Here is a 22099-nt window from a genome sequence, read left to right as displayed (position 1 = left end):
CACTCGGATCAACAATTCAATAAGTACACAATCGATAAAAGTATGAAACAACTAAGGTGGTTTGTAATCATTTGGCAAATAGAATCTGATACTTGAGCAATTGGACAATTCAGAAAGTGTAATCTGCCACGAGCAGGGCCGGTCCTGTGATAATGGAGGCCCGAGGCGAGGTCCGTAAATTGGGCCCCCGGACAAAATCAACGTAAAAATTTACGTAAAAATCTAATAACATTTTCAATTATGTACGCAAAAATTTGAGCATTACAAGTTTACGAAAACAATACAAAATTAAAAAAACATCCAAAACCCAAAACTACCCCAAAAAAAAAAAAAAAAAAAAAAAAATTTGAAGCAAAATTGGGCCAATCATTTGGCAAATAGAATCTGATATTTGAGCAATTGGACAATTCAGAAAGTGTATTCTGCCACGAGTAATCTCCTTAACAATTTGCTCTCATAGAACCAGTTAAGCTTTCGGACATTCAACTTTTTATGGCTCATTGTGATTATTTTGGTGGACTCCATTCTTCAATTCTACATTATACTCTGATCAGAGAGCTATCTCATGCTCTCAAGTCTCGGCGAGAATCCATCAGAAAAAAATCAACTTGAAGTTGCTAATTACGCATGCAAGTCTTCGAAAAGGATAAAGATTGTATCTGTAAATATACAACATAATTTTAAGAGTTAACTCTTTAAAATAAAGAAGATCTTATGTTTTAAAGAGTCTTTTAGAGATAGAGACATATTCTACATACACAAAAAGATATTCACAAGTTGTATTATATTTTGGTTTGACTGCATCTACAAAAAATTATGCACAAGTTGTACTTACAATGTTTGTTTGACTAATTAGAGACTTTCCTTTCCCTAACAGCCCACAAAAAGAATACTAATTTACAATTAACACCTCAACTATACATCTCTACAGCTAAGACTATGAAAGAATTTCCCCCTCTTCTTCCATGTAATCATCTTTTATGTATAACCCAATCTGCTCCAGGGGATTTCTCAAGTTACCACTGCTGATGCCTCCAATTATTGCTTCAAACTCCTCCATAATATTTCGATTCTCATCAATATCGACTGTTTTTCCCATCTAAATAAGAGTGAAACAAATGTCAGTAAATTTAAACCCAGTTTGATGGCCATTATTTGGCAAAAACAATGTTTTGAATAGTGATTTATTGGAGCATGTATGGTCAAAAAATAAGAAAAAGATTATGTTTACATGCAGAATATTTTATTGTATGAATTTGTAGTTGAAAACAAGTACATAAAAAAAAAAAAAAAAGTTTCCAATAAATGGTTGTCAAACAGGGGCTTAATTTTTTAGGTATCAACGAGGCAAATCATAACAGAAACCACACAAGATCAAGAAATAAAAAAGGGACCTTTTCTAATGCAATTCTGGCTGCTTTTCTTTCCTTCTCACGCTTCGTCTTCAACTCCATCTCTACCCTCATTCGGGAGGCTGCTACAGCAGTTTTATTTTCAGCTGCAATCCTAGCCTTCTCTGCAAAAGGTCAAACATCCAGTGTAAACAAAACATTGCCAAATGAAGAGAAATACTAATGAAATACTTGTACCATAAAAGAACAGAATGAAAGTAGGATATTTAAATGAAAATTAATGACACGTCCTTCATTCACAAACCAGAAAAGTTTCACAGTTCACACAAGAGTATATAATTAAACTATATTTTCAGCCACATGCCTTGTGTCACATCTACTGACCATCAAGAAAAAGAATTTCAATACAAGACAAGAAGATATACAGATGCCCAAAAAGGCAAATATTACGCTAAAAGCTCCATAGGAAGGCAACATTTTAACACAAAAATATGACAGTACACCAGAATATTGGATCAAGGATATGCTTAGATCACCTTCACACTGCTGCCTTTCCAGTCTTTCCCTGTCTTTTTGCCTACTCACAAGATTAATCTTCTTGCCCTAAACAGAAATCAACAGAGACAGATATTAGTAAGTCCACAAAATGAAGAGCTCAACCAACATAGTATGTATGCCAAATTTCCACAAGCAATAAGAATTCAATACATGATCCAGGAGAGCCTGATGTCTAGCTCTGGAGATCGTATCCACGAAGCGGCTTTTCAGCATGGCAGCACGCAAAACCTTCTTTGGCGACATATTAACAGGTGAAGTCCATCCTAAAACAAAGGCATATATAAATCAAATCTCCATATTTCCAAGGTATGAATGATACTACAGTAGTTTTGATCTTGGAATTTGCAGAGGAAAAGTAACCTCATTTTCTTACAAGCGGAACTGATATATATGCTTGTTTGGGTGTGCCAGTGGGAGTAAAAGGTTAATTTCAAAATACATATGGACACTGAGCTATGGTCTTCCACAAAGAAACTAAAAAATCCACTTCCATGTCTAGATAATAGTTACCTTTATCAATTGCAGTAGTTGTGGCTGGGGAAGAGACTCTTTGCTGAAAATTGTCTTCATTGGGAACACATTCATGCCCTAAAATTCATTGACAATGGCATTTCAAATCTCAAATAATCAAAAAGCAAGCTACACAATTGTAAACATATAGGTAACAACTATTGCTCTCACCATATGAATCCAGCTGTAATCCTCTTGTTTGAGATGTCAAAGGATATCTAACCCCACAATCCTGATGTAAATAGACACGGTGAAAATCAACAAAAAGTAACACTATATATTTAAAAAAGAAATTATTTGGTGAAACGAGAAGAGTCTAAAACTTACAAGTTTAGAATCACTAGAGTGATCACGATCAGATAAACTTTCTGAAGAAAAATCTGAAACAAGATGCAATATACTCCAAATTAGTTGACATGAACACAGATGCAACATACTACAAGTTGTTATAAGAATTTAACTCACCACTGGAAGATGGCTTAAAGCATTGGCATTGGCACGTCAGACTGCCACATACAGCACATTTGACTGCAGGGAAATAAAACGGTTGTTTTTTATTGGAAGTAGCAAATGCACTTTGATTTCCATTATCTGCATAAGAGATACATGGCCAATCAGTCATGTAAAGAACCAGAAAGCACAAACTTATTCTGTCACGTCTCTAACCTTTATGATAAGTTTTCACTAGCGTGGGGCGCCCGCTTTGTGCTGTTCTTGCAGGCTTCCCCTGTTCAAAATAACATACAGAATTAACAATTTATGTAAAGAAAGGTCTAGTGACCACTAACAGGAGCAACAAACTAAGGATAGAGCAAAGGAAGCAAGTGCATGACAACATTGTGGCAATCAGAAAACAATACTGTGCAAAATTGATAAAGGAAGAAAACATCACGCCAATACACACAACCAGATTGTCTACACCATTACATTTACTCACCTTTCCTTCTTTTACATCCAAAGAAACCTTTATTGCTTTTTCCAGCTCTAGTGAAGTTCCTTTGTCGATCACGTTCAATTTTGTCTTCAATAAGTTCCATCTCCTACTGAAGAGATCATTTAATTCCTTCGCGAAGTTATAAATGTAGTTCCCGGGAGGATTGTACACCATTGCATTGGAAAAAGTCAGCCTCACATCCCTAGCAAATTCCTCAGCATCAAAGTATCCATTTTCCTCTATTTTACACTTTATCTTTCCCAAATCCATTGGTTCGGTGATTATTGAAAAATAATCCGGAATCTTCAACTTCAGAGGATCAATTGGTTGATTGAAAGCAAATCCGTGAGGGTGCCCCATCAACAATCTCAAAGTTTTACTATATCGCTCTTTGAAACTTGGTTCCGTCCTCTGCTTTTTCTCCCCTTGGCACTCAAGGATCACTCCGGGTTTACGCTTGTTAGAGTTGCCTGACTTAGTATATTTGACTGGAATAGATTTTCCATTTGCATTAACTCCATCTCTACATTCATTATTCACAATCATCATGATGTTACCACTTGACTTGTCTTCTAATTCACACTGTTTTCCTTTTGAAGTGATTTTGAACTTTATGCTCCTCTGCACAGTGTTATCAACAGCAACCATAGTGGAGAATTGTAAGTGCTGTTGTGGGGAGCAGATTAGATTTCAAGAATGATTCTCAGCAACCAGAACTGTTGGACTGCACATTATTTAGAAGCAAGTAAGAAATATTATTGTGGGCCCAACAATGAGCAAACAAATGTTTTTTTTACTTCCTACTATGAGAATTGGTAGTAGTTAATTTCACATAATATGTCCCACACAATTTCTTACTTTGGTCGCAGACCCATATTCACAAACAGAAATAGATAATTGAAGTAGTGAATTAAATTGATAAAAGAAACTAATTTTTTACGGTATAAGGTAACCATTTCAAAATCAAAACACTTTTTTTATTTTTTTATTTTTTTTTTATATCTAAAATACATAACACAGAACATAAAAAATCAAAAATCAACTTCATTTTTTACACAGGTTGTAGACGTCAAAATATCAATAATCATTAAAAAAATACATATCAAATAACGAAAAAGAAAAGAAAAATCAATGGAAATAAAACATACAAAATCCATACATTCCATAAATACAATTAGGAAAAATAAAAATAAGTGAATAAAAAATAGCGCGAAAACTAACCAATAATCCAATAACGAAATCAACAGTTGTAATATCTGTAAGCAACAACATAAACAATAATCTACAGGGGCGATGGTAATTAGGGTTTAGGCAAGGGGAAAATCATAAGCAACCACGTCAAAAGTTCAAGAGAGACATTGTCAAGAAAAATCGCTGTTGGATCAGAAGAATACAGGCAAGAAACAACATTTTTTTGAAAAAAAGAAAAAATAAAATAGTAAAAGTAATAATAATAATAAATTCTGTGGATCAAATCAAATTATTCACAGCAATCGACTTGAGTAAAAATTAACAATCAACATATAAAGCCCGTTTTTACACACACTAACCTTTCAAGACGATCGTCTGTCGGAAATCCCTTCCCCCAATTCTATTAGATCCACTAACAATTTAGTTTCAACAACTTTTGGAAATTGTAACAAGAAATATTTCGAATTGAAATTTGGAAAACTATTGATGTTGTCAGGTAGGATTTGGGATCACTACTCCGGCTTGCTTTTGAATTTATAGAAACCGTTGGCTCAGTCCTCAAAATATTTTGTTTGTCCCCAACTATTGTGATGGGCCGTATGGGTCTTACGGTATTGAGTTATATCGTTTTTGCCCTCCATCTATTGTGATGCATCGTTTTGTACCTCAAATTATTGGATGGGTCATTTCAGAAATCAAACTATTGAGATAGGTAGTCTTGACCCTTCAACTATGGAGAAGCATCGTTTTTGCCCTTCAACCATCGAGATATATCCTTTTGAACCTCCAACTAATGGCGAGGGCCATATTGTTTATCCACCTATTAGGGGTTGTTTTGATCCTATACCTACATGGGGTGGCTCATTTTTGTCATTCACATGGTGGGATGGGACATTACAGTCCTTCACTTATTAAGATGAGTCAATTTGGTTCTCTAGTTATTGATTATTATGTTTTTCATCCTCTAACTATTGAGATGCATTGTTTTGCTACTCCATCTATTGAATTCAGTAGTTTAGGTAATCCATCTATTATGATGCATATTTTTTGTCCTCCAATACTAAAATGAATTGTTTTAATCCTTCAACTATTGTGAAGTATTGTTCTCGTAGTCCAACTATTGATATTCTTAGTTTTAGAGCATGTTCGGTAGTGATCCTGAAAATTATTTTTTAATCTTTAGAGAGAAAAGTGAGTCCTACTTGTGAGTGAATAAGTTAAAAATGATTGTTGGAATAGTGAAATAATAGTTAAAAATTAATATTTTTTTTTGGTGAAAAAGTGCTACCAAACGGAAGCTTAACCTCCAACAATGAATTCCATTGTTTTGACAATCAATTTATTGAGATGTGTTGTTATGGTCCTCCATCTATTGGATGCGTTCTATTGGTCCCTAGATATTGAGACATATTGTTTAGGTCATTCAAATATTGAGATACGTCATCTGGGTCTTCCAAACTATTTATATTTTGACTGTCCATCTATTGAGCTTCCTAGCTTTAATCTCCAACTAAGAATTTCGACATTTGGTCTATCCAATTATTAAAATTCGTTGTTTTGTTCCTCCATCTAATGAGATACGTTGTTTTAGTACTACAATTAGTTAAATAAGTTATTTTGGTCCTACCACTATTGGAATGTGTAGGTTTGGGCCTCAAACTATTGAACTACATAGTTTAAATCCTCAATCAATTGAGATGTGTTGTTTTGCTTCTTCATCTATTATGGTCATTGTTTTGGTCCTTCGTATACTTTGACCCTCTAATTATTGAGATTGGTCATTATTGTCCTCCATCTATCCAGATGGGTCTTTTTGATCCTACACCTATGGGGATGGCATTTTAGTCCTCCACCTATTGGGATGGGTCATTAGGGTCCTCGAGCTATTTAAAAAAGTCGTTTGGTGCTATAATTATCGTCTATATTCTTTTTAGCTCCCCCAACTACTGAGATGCACTTGTTTAGTCCTCCAACTATTTCGAAGCATCATTTCAGTTATCCACTATTGAGATCATGGTTTTGGTCCTCCAACTACTGAATTCCATCATTTTAAAAATCCAATTATTAAGAAGCATTGTTTTGGTCTCCATCCATTAGGATATGTCATTTGTGCTCTCCGACTATTTATATTCCAAATTTTGGTCCATACTAATTAATTAAAGGTTGAAGATAAGAATTCGACAAAAAAGTTAGAGAAAATAATTACTACAATGAACAAAAATTGAGTTTAGCCACAATTAAAATGTAATGCATCAATTAACAATTGTGGTGATAATATAACCATCCAAATTTTTTTATAATATTAGTTAGTAATTTGAAAATTATTCTAAGTTAAAAGAGGCAATCATTATATAAATATACTATATACATGTTGCACAACCATAATAAAATTATTAACAAGGGACAAACTTAGTTGAGAATCATCCACTGTAAATAATGATAATTGCAAGTTATTAATTGAAGAAAAATAGGAAATTTTGAGGCCCTTCCTTTCATTTTTGTTAAAGTATCAATAAATCTCATTTTTAAAGTTTTATAATCAAATTACAGTTTCTTTCACTTCTAAATTGGAGAAAATGATATTTCTCTGAGCATAAATTTTTGAAGGAATGAGAAATAACCGCCAAACTAATTCTAAATAGACAAACAACTTTTATACGAATGGGGTTATCAGCTCGCGACATGTAAGTGATACCATCAAAATATTTAACTCATTGTACTTTAATTTTGGATTACAAATTTACTTGTGAATTAATATTGCACTTAGATGTTTGAAAATGGGTTTATCATACTCTCAATTTCACATTATCAAAATAAGAAAAAGGACATCAACGGAAGAATTCATGAAAAGGGAACGTGGAGTCACATTGGATCACCTAATGGAGGAATTAAACTAGTCATACAAAATGGACGTACATTTAGCAAAATTGTTAATTGTAGAACTTGCAATTCTCCATTAAATCACGAATTTAAATTTGTGGCGACTGTGGGTGGTAACAAAAAGACGACAATAAAGTACAAAATCATCTCAAAAGGAATATAACATCAATCATACGAGAAATCACGTGAAAAACATCACAGTGATAATAAAAAAATGAATGCATAAATGGAGTTAATGCAAATAAACAATTTGATGATAGCAAAAAACTTAATTAGACTGTAATAAAATTTGAAACTTGGTTTTCCATTGCTGCTAAATGACTTGAATTTTTTTCTTTTTCAAATTTTCAAATTTTTTTTTTATTTTTTGAACTTCTCATATGTGTTAGACGTTGTTGATACAAGATAGATAAACTGATTTATCTTAATTGACTTATCATGGTTATATTAAGTTGTTGATTTTTAGTTGATTAGTCTTTTATTATTCATAATTTACTCGTATATACAACATATATTACATATCATTATCATTAGACAAAAGAATAAAATGAAACAAAGCAAATTAAGGTAACAAGGGCATGTACCAAACTAATTCTAAGTAGGCAAACAACTTTTATACAAAAAGGGTTATGAGTTCGTGACGTGAGTGTATAGCATCAGGATATTTAACGCTTTGCACTTTAATTTTTGGTCTACGAATTTACATGTGAATTATTGTTGCACTTAGAAGTTTGAAAATGGGTGTTATCATACTCAATATCACATTCTCAAAATATACAAAAAAAGGCATCAATGAAAGAATTCATGAAAAGGGAACGTGAACGTGAAGTTACATTGGATCATTTAATGGAGGAATTAATCCAGTAATACAAAATGGATGTACATACATCAAAAATGTTAATTGTAGAACTTACAATTCTCCTTAAATCACGAATTTAAATTTGTGGCAACTGTTGGTAACACAAGAGGATCATAAAGTACAAAATCACCTCAAAAGGAATATAGCATAAATCACAAGAGAAATCACGTGAAAAACCTCACAATGATAATAAAAAATGAATGAACAGATCGAGTTAGTGCAAATAAAAAAATCTAATTTAGTCAAATTTTCCTAGTCAAGTAACTCCAAGAAGCGTAAGGTCGAGTGATCCTTGAGCATCAAAGGGGATAAAAGAAGCATAGGATGGATTGAAGTTTCAAGCAGCAATGTAGTAGCATTTTGAGATCATTGATGGGAACCGTCACGGATCTTCTCTAAATCAGCCAATTGATCTACTGCTGATTCCAATAACTATTGAACTAATGAACTTAGGAACGATAAAGCGTAAACTAAAGGACAATACATACTTTGATGCAGAGGAATTTGCTAATGATGTTAGGTTCATTTTGTCAATGCGATACACAACAATCCTCCTAGGAACTATGCAAAGGAATTGAATGATGATTTCAAGAGATGGAAATTACAGCAGATAAAATTGAAGTGCACGGTAGGCATCTCGAACGGTTATGCACTGTAGAGGAAGTGGAAAGAATGGCCAAGATACAAACCCATTATAAAAAAGAAAGACCAAAATGCAAAACAATCTTGCCTTAATAAAGCTTTATGGCCACAACAGGCCACAGTCTTTTAAGGGCAAAAGCAAAATTTGAGGAACAAAGCTTTTGAAAATATCAAGCAGAAAGATAGTTGAAGCTTTAAGGTCAAGATAGTTAAAGCTTTAAGGGTGTTCGAAAAGTTTTGTATGGCCAGATTGAGAGAAGAAAAACTCGATTCTTATATTGACATGATCGACAATGAAACTTTTCCCAAGCTAGACAGAAAGAGCAATAAAGATTTCTTCGGATGAAATAAAAAGGAAAGGTGATAAATTCAATGTCACAGACAATTCAGCTGTATGGTATGATTCTTTCTTCTCTGAGATATTCTGCATTATTTTGAAGCTGAAGATTTCTTGGTATTTTGATGTGAACCAACTGCGTCTTGAGCAACATCTACTGATCATCAAAAAATAAAAAAAGTTAAATACAAGTTGAGAATAATGCTATCGAGCACTATTGGTGCTAAAACACTAGTTTAATTTATTTTAGTTTAGTTGGCATTAAAGGGTAAGTCCAATTAAAGTTAACTATATGAACAAATATGTAATCTATTTAACTGGACTTATCGTGTTTTAAAGCCTCTAGTACCGAATGGCGTTTCTACTCACATGATAATAAAATCCCAGTAAGGCAAAAATCGTACGTAAAGTTTCAAAGGTTCATAGGAAGGAAAATTTTTTTAACACAAAAATATGACAATACACCATAATGTTAAATCAAGGATATGCTTAGATCACCTTCATGCTCCTGCCTTTCCAATCTTCCATTTTCTTTGTGCCCATTGACAGGATTAATCTTCTCGTCCTGAACAAAAATCAGCAGAATAGAGATAGTAGTAAGTCTACAAATCAAAGAGAGCTCAACCAACCTAGTACCTATTCTGAAATTTCGGCAAGCCATAAAAATTCATTACATGATTCAAGAGAGTCATGTGTAGCTCTGAATATAGTTGTAACATATGAACTAGTGAAGACCATTATAAAACAAATACATAAGATAAATCAAGTCTTCATATTTCCAAGGTTCAATAGCTCGGATCTTGGAATTTGGTGGGGGCAAACTTACACATTTTCTTACATCTACAACATTGCATGCATGTATCTGTGTGCCCGTGGGAATAAGACAAGACTCATAATCAGATTCAGAAAAATGAAAGATTTCCATCAAGCCTGGTTAGAAACAAGATATCTCTCAGCATAGGGAGATAAAATGAGGGAACAAGAAGAACTCCATGAGCTCAAGCTCATCCAAACACCTACTTCAGTAGGTCTTAATTGGAAACATTTTCATGTCCTAAACATCATTGGTAGTGACGTGTCAAAGCTCAAGCAATAAAAAAACTAGCTACACGATTACAAACATATAATGAACAGCTTTTGCTCTCACCATTAGAATCCAGCTTCAATCATCTTGTATGAGATGTCACGGGATATTTAAGCTGACGACACTAATGAAAAAGTAGCGACAATTAGCCAAAACTTGCACATTATATTAAATAAAACTATTTGGTGAAACAAGAACAGGCTGAAACTTCCAGATATAGAGTCACCATAGTGATTACGATCATGATCTTTCTAAAGAAGAAACTGAATAAAAATGAAAAGCACTCCAAATTGGCTGACAGGAACACAAATGGAACCTACTAACAGCTGATACAAGAATTTAACTCACCACTGAAAGATGGCTCAACGGAACATCTAAGGCTTCATTGGCACATCAGACTACCACTTGCAGCACATTCGACTGCAGGGAAATCAAATGGTTGTTTTCTATTGGAAGCAGCAAATGCACATTGAATGCCATTATCTGCATACAAGATACATGGCTAATCAGGTCATGGAAAGAACCAGAAAGCACAAACTCATTCTGTCAAGTCTTGATCTTATGAACAGTTTTCACTAACGTGACTTTGTGTAGTTCTTGCAGGCTTCCTCTGTTGAGAAGAACCTACAGAATCAAGGATTTATGTAAAGAAAGGTCTAGTGACAACTACCAAGGATCAACATAACATCGATAGAGCAACGAAGGCAGGACAACATTGTGGCAATCCCAAAAATAAAAAATAAAAATGGAGAGAGATAGAGAAACTGCACAGAATTGATAAAGGAAGAAAGAATCACACAACCAAATTATCTCCACCATTAAATTTACTCACAATCACACAACCAAATTATCTCCACCATTAAATTTACTCACCTTTTCTTTCATTGCATCCAAAGAATCTTTATCTCTCTTTCGTTCCAGCTTCAATAAGATTTCATTGTCAATCACATGAATATAAGAACCATCTTTTTCTTCTTTCAATCTGGCCATAAAAAACGTTTCGAACATGAACCTTATAGTTTCCGTTATCTTTTTGCTCGATATTTTCAAAAGCTCTTTTACTCAAATTTTCTTTTACTCCAACGACATTGGCCGCTGTTCCAAAGACTGATGTTCCCTCAAGATTTGTTAGGCGAGATTGATTTGCATTTTGGCCTTTCTTTTCTATAATGGCCTTTGTATCTTGGCCATTCTTTCCTATTCTATCTGCATCGCATAACTGTTTGAGATTTCTTCACGTGTACTTCAATTTTGTATTGAATAATTTCTATCTCCCGCTGAAAAGATCATATTCAATTCTTTCACATAGTTCCCAGAACGATTATAACATATCGCACTTGAAAAAGTCAGCCTAATATCACTAGCAAATTCCTCTTCATAAAAGTATTTATTGTCCTCTAGTTTACGCTTTATCGTTCCCAAATTCATTGGTTCAATAACTAAAATAATCAGGAATCAACTTTACATGATCAACTGGTTGTTTGTAAACAAATCTGTGAAGGTACTCTATCGATGATTCTCAAAATGCTACCACACTGCCGCTTGAAACTTCAGTCCATCCTCTATTTTTTCCCCTTTGACGTTTAACGATCACTCCACGCTTGCATTTGCCTGACCAGGAAATTTTTAATGAAGTAGAATTTCAATTTGCAGTAACTCTGTTTCTGCATTCATTATTCACCATCACTGAAATGTTATTCATGTGATTTCCGCTTCTTATTCATGCCGTATTCCTCTTAAGGTGATTTTGAACTTTTCGTTGCTCTTCAATGTCATTCATACCTGCCATAATGAAGAATAGCAAGTGCTGAAGTGAGGAGCAGACCAGATTTCCGTGCTGATTTTAAACAACCATAACCATTGGACTCAACAACATCACAGAGCTTACTATTGGAAACTAACATATAACAAAAAATGTAGACAGTGATCTAGCACGTATGTATAAACATATAGAGTGATACACAAAATTGAATTTTAATAATAAAGTGCCACCTCCACCAGGCAGAATTACTTCCATTTATGAGCTTCCCAATAGATTACATTCATCGGTATTTCACAAAAGCATAAGTACAAAGAAAAAATATAAATTTAAAATTAGAAATAACACAGATAGACACAAACTAAATGCTACGACTATCACTCACTTTCAAATTTCAAAGATCTGCACAGGTTCCGTCAAAATTTAATAAAAACTCAATAGTTTTCGATTATTTGTAAAGAAACGCACTGGATTTTCCAAACCAAGATAGTATTCCCCAACTTCATGATTCGTGAATACTCCAACTGGCCATGAACTGCATTCGAACACCACAGTGGTATCGTGCAATAATCCAATTCTTTAGAATGATGATAATGAAAATGAGAGAGAAAGTTGAATAGAAGGGATTTTTCTATGAAGATGGAAAATACAGTAGTCGAGAGGGAAGATCAAAAAATTGAATCCAGGGATAGATCAGATATGGGAGGGGAATTGCAGACGGAGTCGCGGAGACAGCAGATGTGAAAGTCGAATGCAGATTTGCAGCCGAGCTGAAGATGCGGAGAGGGAGAATTGGGGTTTGGGTGCGGGATGGTATAAATTGGGCGTGGCAAATTGCGGTTAAATTTTCAGTGAAAAGTATTTGGGTTGTGGCTAATGGGCTTCAATTGAACGCTATTAATTCAGTAAACAATAAGGATCCATTTGATTAAAAATATAGAATTGAATTGAATTGAAAATGAATTTCAGAAATTGAATTACCTAAAAATTATTTTCTTGAAAATTATAAATTATTGTGTTTGATTGGTATAATTTTTCACGTGAAAAATGTTGAAATAAAAATTTTTTTTGGCTGTTCGTTTGGCTTTATTTTACATGAAAATTGTCAATTAAAGGGATAGATTTTACTGGTATTGGAAAATTTGTTTCTCTTGCCAAAAAAAAAAGTTCAAGAAAATCATTTATTTTTTGGTGTTCGTTTAATTTTGTTTTACATGAAAATTCTCAATTAAAGAGAAATATTTTTTTTACAATAATTCTTAAAATTTGTTTCCATTGCACAAAAAAAAAAAAAAATAAAGTTGTTACAGTAAATCGAAAATTGAATTCTCACCATTTTGGTGATAATTCATTTTCCTCCAAAAGAAGGAAAAAGTCTATGTGGCACCAAAATGTGTAAAATGAATTTCTTGGGAGTTTTTGCCAATCAAAAACCCAAAAATTGAAAAGTTGGAATTCGAATTCCATTTTTCATGGAATTCAACTCCTATCAAACACACCCTAAACAAAATTTTAAGTGGAAATTACATCCAAACCTATTTTTAAAGTTTAGATTTTATCATCAAATTTTAATTTTGATTTTTCATAAATCATCCCATCTCATTTCATCCCGTCCTATCCATCCCATCCACCCCACCCCAACCCTAATTTATCTTCACCCATCACAAAAAATGAGCTCTGCCTCTTGACTACAATTTGATCCTTGTTCCCATAGACATTAACGACAACACTGGAATGCACGATAGCAAGGCTACTTCGTGATGGAAACCTAGTTTATTTTCACCAGTCACAGAAAATGAGCTCCTCCTTTGCACTGCAATCTTATCTCTGCCTCCACAGATAATAGCGATAGCAGTGGAATGCACGACAGCAAGTTTACTTCGTACTGGAACCCTAATTTATCACACATCACAGATAATGAGCTCCGCCTCTACACCAAAATCTAATCCCTGTCCCCCACAGACACTGGCGATAGCGGTCAAGATGGAATGAACGACAAAAGGCTATTTTACAATGGCAGCACATAGCTTCTTGAACGCGCAATGGTGATGTATGTCATTGCCTATTGCAAATGTGCATTCGACATTCATCATCCCTCGTCACTGGCCTTCTCATTTTTCAGATTAGAGGCAGATTGGAATTTCCTTTACATTCATTGTTTATCAGAGGCCTTCTTGCCGCCTAGCTTTGTTTTACAGTGGTACCCATCATCGCTTCACATTCAATGCTCATTGCTGGCCTTCTCGTCATTTTGATCAGAGGTAGATCAAAATTTCCTCGACATTTGTCGCCCATCATAGGCCTTCTTGTTGTCTGGCTTTGTTTATCTCTTCTTTTGATTTTGTAGTGGCCTGAGTTTTGGGATGGATTTTGTGTGTATTGTAGGTGTAGATGCATGATGCTTGTTTTAGAATTTTGTTGGTGGAACTAGTGGTTGTGTTAGTGGTGATGTGACATCATTGTTGGGTGTGTGGTAATGTTGTAGTTACAGTGGTGGTTCATTTGTTGTTGGTTGGAGTTGCAATAGATGTCGAAGTGGTGGGGTGGGGAGGCGTGGTGTGGTGTGGTGTGGTGGAGGTGATGGTGATGGTGATGGTGGATTAGAGGATGTGGTGGTGGTTGTTGAGGAGAAGTAGTAGGTTAGGAATAGTGATGATGGTTCTTTGGAGGTGGAGGCGGAGGAGGTGGTTGGTGTGAGATAGAGGTGGTGGCATGGCGTGTCGTGGTGTGGCGAAGTGTGGATGGTGGAGCGGAGTGAGGTGAGTTGAAGTGCATTTGTGATCAATTGGTGGGTTGATTGTGACCTATAAAATGATTAATTTGTGATTAATAAATAATATGTGACATACAAAATAGATAATTTGTTGCAAATAAATAATATATGATCCAAAAATGTGAGATTGTGGATAAGTTTGCAAGTGTGATTCATAATTGTTAAGTTTGGATCAATTAATATGATAATTTGTGATCAAGATTCTAACCAAATAATTTGATAATTTGTGATCGTGAAATAAGTTCTGACTTATAAAATTTTTAATTTGTGGCTAAGAAATACTGTGTGACATATTAATTTGATAATTTGTGATCGATAAATAAGTTGTAACCTTTAAAATTTTTATTTTGAGACTGTGATGTTTTGTGATTGTGATTAGTACGTAATTGTGACAACAAACTATATAATATTGTGACCTAATATATTTAATTAGTAAAATATTTTTAATTATCTATTTAATTAATAAAATTGGAATTACGACTTGATTTTTGAAGCTTGAAAAACAAGTTTCTCAATTTCGAAATTGTATCTTGTAACTATCTTAGATATGCTCCCAATTTTTAATAGGGAAAATTAGGCCCACACGCCTAAAAATATGAAGTTGAAAATAAGTCCTTAATTTCACAAAATTGAAATGTACATCCAAGTAATATTAATCTCTCTCGGTGTAAAGGAAATTTGGTCAAATAGCCTATTTTATAATACATTTGGCAAATTTAGGATGTGACCTGAATAAAAGTTTTGTAATAAATACTATATATAAAAATTGATAAACTACTTAAATTACTCGCATTCATTTAACACAAAAAAATTTCCCCTTCCTTTCCAAATCGATCGAAACCCTTCAAACACCAAATTCATCTCTTTTCTTTCAAACATCACCACAATTTCCCCCCATTTTAAACACCACCATCCAAAAAATCCTTCATCATCTCGTTATATTCTTCTGTATCTTTCCTCTAATCGAGTTTATGTGTAATTATTCTTCCATTTCGAACTTTACCACCACAACGGAACACCCACCAACTGGCACACCTACAATGCGAACAACCATCATTGCAAACAACCAATTCAAGGAACCAATTTCTTTGTTTTCTATCCTCATGTATAAAGGTTTCATCATATCCATTGTTACTAAGATTTTGTGCAAATTTTTGTAGAAAATGTCGACATTTCGACATGTTAATTTTTTGTTATTGTATCCTATTTAGCTGATTTTTCTTTGGGTGCCAATGAAAATGTGAGTTTTCAATGTTTTAATTGTTGGGTGATTTGGTTAATCTTTTTTCTTTTAAATACTCTTTTGTATAGTTTTTGATCTCAAGGTTTTGGAAGACTAAAATTTCAGGGTTTTTGGATCTTTGAACATAAATCACGACTATGTTACCAGTGTAATTTATGAAAATATTTTTTAGAAATGCTCAAAATTAGGATTATTGCTACTTTGATGTAGGACTTATTGGAACAATTAGATACATTGCCTCATTGTGACCTCATCTTTTCTAAGTGAAAATGTACGAGTAATAAATATAGCTGCTTAACTTAGCCTCCATTTCTTAAGAGAGCAGTAATGAATTTAAAAGTAGGTTGTAGAATTCATCGACTCATTTTTTTGACTTTTTTAATGGTTATGGCATACTATGCTCATATGCTAATATTTTGCTTAGAATTTTTTCCTTTAAATTTTGTAAATGAAATTAAGTGAAGAAACTTATTATTTGACGTTGAAATATCCAAATCCCCCCCCCCCAAATAACGACTTTCTACTCTATAAGATGTTTACGTATATTGTACAGAGTTTGTTTCATTAGCATAGTTATAAGAATTACTGTATTAATTGTCTTAAATAAATTTCGAACAATAATCCGAATTAGATATGAAATTGAAAATTTTAAAAAGAATCAATATGTTCACTTTGCAATTTGACAGCCTAAATTTTGATTTTGACCTATAATTGAGTAGTTGATACACTTGTACCAATATGTATTGGGTGCACAATTTTAAAAATCTTCTTTCTTTTGTCATTTGCATGCCCATGCATATACTTGAATGCTAGAGGCCACTAATCAAAATAGCAATGGTTGGATGTTGTCAATCAAATTTGCCACATTCCATGATTTGTATATTTTACTATATTTCTTCTTGAAGCCTAAAATTGTCTTCTTAATGCCACCATACCGCTTATCTATTTTTGAAAGTAACACCCTGCCTTTTATATTATTTCTGAAAATGCCACTTTGCCATTTATCGTTTTTGAAAATTGATTTTACTAAGTAACTTAGCAAACTGTATATTCTTCATATTTGTTTATTGATTATCTAACATGATTCGACCAAGGCATCAGACTTCGACAATTGGTTTGTTAATACACATTACAAGTAACTATTCCTAGTGTAATTATTTGGTGAAGTTTGAATTTATTTTCTTATGTTCTTTATATTCATGTAGTGAACGTGTGGAGATGACATCATTCACGAAGCCAAAAAGTTATTTTGTAGAGATGAGAGCAATATGGGTGGCTGAGTAGTGATGTAAAATTTTTAGCATTTTATATTCTCCTCTTTTTTGCATTGCATTCTTAAATGGTTGTATACATTTTTAGCACACTGACATAGCATTGTACTTAGTGTGGGCACAGGCAAAGACACATGTTGCTGTTTTTACACAAGATTGTGCTTTTACTAACAAGAGCAACATGAGGACGGAGAATTGCATAAGAAAGAAAGAAAGCCTATAGAGGACTTTAAATGGTTGAAGAATACGCCAAGATACATATATGTTAAAAGTCCAGAGAGGAGTAAATGAAGAAATTCCTGTACTTCGTTGTATATTCCTTGTAATGTGGATACAAAGCACGAGATTGTAGTTAAAGTGAACATTGTCGATTGAACTATAATCGTATACCTTAGCATGAAGAGTTGCACACATTTTGAAAAATTGCAAGAAGTCGTGCATCCCATTGTGAAGGTAATTCCTAGAATGATGAAGGAAAGTTTATTATTTAGAGAAAAATATCCAAGGAAGGATTTCTTGAATCGACATAGGGATGTTCCACAACAAAATTAATAAAACTATACTCATTTACTATTGCTATAAACAATAGCAAAATATCAGTCTATGATAATTAGATTTTATGTTTAATTGTAGGTGCCACAGGCATTATCCCTTATGCGCATTAGGTATAGCTTTACCTATGCATTCCTTGTGATAAAAAAAATAAAGGATTAATATACATGTACATTATGTTATCCATAAGGATGTACATAATGTACATGCGAAATTTCATGATTGGAGGGTTGAAAAAATTATTTTTCAACCCTCCAATGATGTTGCACCACTTGTACATTTTAGACACCTTATGGACATCACAATGTACATGTAGCATAACTCAAAATTAAAAACAAGCCCTTCCAAAATATATTTTACCTAATACAACTTATTGAAGAACCAAGTCTAAGATGCATCATTTTCAGATTCAACAATGCAAAATGTGAAAGGATATAGTTGAAGATTTACATATTGACACATGGCAACAAGTAATATACCTCTAGATTCGAATTTGAGAAATGTTCTATCCACAGAAATGACCTGTTTCATTTAGGAGTGAAAATTACATATGCTTGATCCTAAGGCCATGAAAATGTATTTGAAATAGTTCTCATTATCAACTTCAAAAAACATCATCATTGTACCAGGATTATTCTTTTTGCGAATATTGTAATACTTGGCCAATCTATCATAACTACGACCAAGTGAAACCTCTAAAGCATATTCTCTAGCTATCCACTCCTTAATATAATTATATCAACTCTAGATAATATCATTTTAAATGTTCAAATGTTTGTAGATTATATTGGGATCCTCTAACTTTGACATGATGTGTTTTCAAATTGTCCAACAATTAGGCTGTCTGTGATATTTGTGGTGAATATCGAATGAACAATTATAGTAATGTGAATACTTTTGAATTTCAAATTGATCACTTTCCTTCAACCGTGTTTCTCGCAACTGCCATTTGCATATTTTCTCAACACAATCCACTATATATGTACTTTTATTTGACTTACTAACCTTGACTTCAAAATAATTTCTTAAACCAAGCATTTGCAGCAATCCTATAGACCTTTTTGAAAGCCCAAGAATGACTAACTAAAAGGGGGTGAATTGGTTATCTAAATCTTTTTCGAAAAATAAATGTAAGTTTAAGCAATTAGCAAATAAAATAATATGCAAGCGATAATGCAAGAAATACAAAGTAGAAGGGAACAGAAGGCGCAACGATGTAATTATAGAGGTTCGATCCAAACAACGACCTACGTTCTCCGTTACCAAGCTCTTCTTCATGAACATGACCTTTTTCACTATAGTTGATTGACTTATGGCTCAATCCAACGCCTCCGGTGATTTACAACCAAGGACCACTGATCCTTTTACAATGTTGAGCTTTTCAAAATCTCAACATGACCCAATATCAAAACAAGGAAATGAAATATTACAAGTGAAAGCTTCTTTCTTAATAAATTATATGAACAGTAATAAGTATAAAGAGAGAAGTAGGCTCTACACTTCAATAAATTGCAAAGAGTATAGCTCAAGTCTTGGTTGAAAAATTTTGATTGAGGAAAAAGATTTTTACAAGTTTTGATCACTCAAAAAGTTTTTCAAGAATTATATAATTTCATCTTCTAAAGATTGAAAAATAAGATAGAAAAAATCAATAAATGCCTCACTTAAATGCTCAAGAAAAGTTCTGTCAAATGTGCAAGAAGGTTGGTATTTATAGCTCTCAAATAGTCAAAAACCTATTAATCCCGACTTGGGATCTAGACGTCCGGTTGGGATCCGTAAGAGTAAAATAGCCGTTTAAAAAAGGGTAAAACAAGTGACTGTTATGGCCTATCCGAACATTCGGATGGGTAGAACTCTGCCTTTCGAACTTTTTCCTTCGTGAGGAATTTTCTTTATGTAGGCACCAGAAGGATTTTGTTATTTATTTTTTATAGATAAGTATTTTTGTAAATATTTAATCATGAAATCGAAATACTTATCTTTTAAAAAAAATTTATGTAAGTATTGTTTTGTGTCGTAAGAAAGTTCTCATGCATAAAAATTATTTTGAGTTATAATCGATGCGAAGTATTGAAGTGTTTTACCTTTACATTTGAGTTCAAAACGCTTTTATAACTAATTTCTTGAATTTGATTATCAATCTCTTCTCCAATGTGAATTTTGACCCAAAGGTTCGATTTTCATCTTTACGTTCACCAATCGCCAACTTGTTTCCATGTTGATCATCAAGCGCCAAAATCGTTTGTCACTATTCATTATTCTTGATCTTGATTCTCGTGTCTTCATTCATAGATGATAACTATCAATACTCAAATATAATTTCTTAGAAATAAACGTATTTTTTTGTGATAATCAAAACGAGAAGTCAACCATTAGGTCAACAATTTTCCTTTTGTTTTTTTATTATGACAAACAAGATGATTTGTAATACAAATATTAAACAAATTGAATTGGCACAAAATAACAAGGAACATAAATTTTGAATATTGCAAGTACATTCCCCCGATCATTATCAATTAAGTTCCCTCTATCAACATGCATACAAAATTTTATAAGTTCGTCCTTACAATGTTCTCTCTATTTTTCATAATCATCTACTTATCTCCCCCCTTTTTGGTGTAAGCAAAAAGAAATAATAGCACAAATGAAATTTATAAAGAAATAAACCATAGGAAATTCAATACATAATGTGCCATCTAGTCAAATAACATAAAAGCACAATAATAGAAATGTAAAGTCTGACAATAAAAACATAGCAAAAGTAGATAACATGGGACAAATGAAATGTGACAAAGGAAGCTGAGACCCTGGAGGCGGTGGTGGAGGAAGGAAGCAACCATAAAAGTCTGCGAAGAATGCATTCTTTTGCACTTGCATCTCGACCTGTCCGTGCTGCATCTTGACCTATTGTTACTGCATCTCGACCTATCAGTCCTGGATAGCAGTCTGCTGTGCCTGAATCGAGAGAAGTGGCTACCCAAGCTGTCAACGGATGAGGTGACCAAATCAATGAGTCCGTGAAGGAGGCGTCCGTGAAGGAGGTTATACTGCTCCTCAATAAATGTGAAGTGACCTCCGGAAGGATAGGGTGCATTGGAGTCGGGAATGTCACAAGCAAGAGTAGGAGCTTCAGGTTCATCTTGGGGCTTATCTTCGACTTCTTATTTGAAAGGTAAAGTAGATGGACCGGTCGAATCCTTTCGTGTGAGCCACTCATTACCCTTGTTCTTTTACTATCTTCATCCGTTTTAGTGTTTGGATGTTGATAGTATCAGTAGGGCGTAAATTAACAAAATCTTCTCCATCAAACGAAATGTTAAAGTGTTTACAAATTTTTGTTAGAAGTATCCTATAAGGTAAAGTTTCAACATGTCGTGATGCATGCACAAGCTTCATAAGTCCTAATGCAATTGTCGAAAAATCAATTTGACACCTAACTAAAAGTGAATCCATAATAAAGAGAACTAAGAGATTAAATTCATATCAATGGCCTTTATGAGGAAAAATAATATGGGTGATAATGTTTTGTAAAACTTTACATGGAAGAGTTAATTGATGTGCACTCAATTTTGTAATATTCTTGAAATCTTTCCCGATAACTTGGTGACATGCCTTGGAAGGATAGGAGACTTACACGGTAAATGGAGATTTATGTAAAAATACTTCCAAGTCACAAGGCTCGAGTTCGAGAACATCACAAAATAATGCCTTAGAAACCATAATGCGCACATTTTTTTTATTAAACATGTAATCTCGTTGGAACAAGGTGCATTGTGCGTCTTTTGATAAAATTCTTTTATTAGGCGTGGGTATGCGTGCTTTTCCATTGTTGCCAATGATACCCATCCCATATGTTCAAAACATTCTTCATTATGAATAGCAAGAGCTTCAATAATAAAATCTGCAAAATCAACGTTATTACCGATAAGAATGAGTGATTTTTCAAAAGGATTCGCTCCAAGTCCATTTCTTCATTCGATGATGATGGAGTAAGTCGCCTCGCAGTTTATTTCACCGATTTTCTACGATGGGATCCAGACACTTTGAAGAAGAGATGAAATTCCCAAAAATTCTCAAAATTGAAATCTAGGGCACGACTCTTTTCTAGGCAAAGAACTCAAATCTTTAAATGAAAATGTTAATTTAGAGAC

At 33.6% G+C, this 22099-nt stretch overlaps 1 protein-coding gene and 1 long non-coding RNA gene across 7 annotated transcripts; both read right to left on the bottom strand.

The window, feature by feature from the left end:
• Window positions 1–767: 767 nt before the first annotated feature.
• Window positions 768–5047, bottom strand: LOC111407770 (transcription factor GTE12-like). The gene is made up of 11 exons (XM_023037431.1): window positions 4905–5047; window positions 3358–4078; window positions 3087–3147; window positions 2886–3011; window positions 2748–2800; window positions 2592–2652; window positions 2421–2498; window positions 2061–2173; window positions 1889–1955; window positions 1395–1516; window positions 768–1099 (listed from the first exon to the last, which is right to left on the bottom strand). Exons 2-11 carry the CDS (start codon window positions 4000–4002, stop codon window positions 938–940), a joined length of 1488 nt encoding a protein of 495 aa, XP_022893199.1. The 5' UTR covers window positions 4003–4078; window positions 4905–5047; the 3' UTR covers window positions 768–937.
• A 3183-nt stretch (window positions 5048–8230) lies between these two features.
• Window positions 8231–12949, bottom strand: LOC111407768. Of its 6 annotated transcripts, none has more exons than XR_002705177.1 (7): window positions 12492–12949; window positions 11221–12129; window positions 10928–10971; window positions 10696–10830; window positions 10411–10471; window positions 9762–9828; window positions 8231–9420 (listed from the first exon to the last, which is right to left on the bottom strand). It is a non-coding gene; the product is annotated as an uncharacterized LOC111407768 (long non-coding RNA). The 6 variants fall into 6 exon arrangements; XR_002705176.1 differs by having other exon boundaries at window positions 8231–9417; XR_002705181.1 differs by lacking the exon at window positions 10411–10471.
• Window positions 12950–22099: the final 9150 nt, after the last annotated feature.

The sequence above is a fragment of the Olea europaea genome, chromosome 13 (genome assembly GCF_002742605.1).
Source record: "Olea europaea var. sylvestris chromosome 13, O_europaea_v1, whole genome shotgun sequence".
Classification (NCBI taxonomy): Eukaryota; Viridiplantae; Streptophyta; class Magnoliopsida; order Lamiales; family Oleaceae; genus Olea; species Olea europaea.
Note: the sequence above shows the minus strand (reverse complement) of the source record. Positions and strands in the feature narration are given on the sequence as shown.

What these genes read in the sequence shown, in the direction of transcription:
- LOC111407770 (XM_023037431.1), bottom strand. Translation starts at nt 4,002, where the DNA reads ATGGTTGCTGTTGATAACACTGTGCAGAGGAGCATAAAGTTCAAAATC. An exon ending in CTTTAAGCCATCTTCCAGTG is followed by an intron (nt 2,801 to 2,885) that starts GTGAGTTAAATT and finishes ATCTTGTTTCAG; the next exon opens with ATTTTTCTTCAGAAAGTTTA. An exon ending in ACTCTAGTGATTCTAAACTT is followed by an intron (nt 2,653 to 2,747) that starts GTAAGTTTTAGA and finishes TATTTACATCAG; the next exon opens with GATTGTGGGGTTAGATATCC.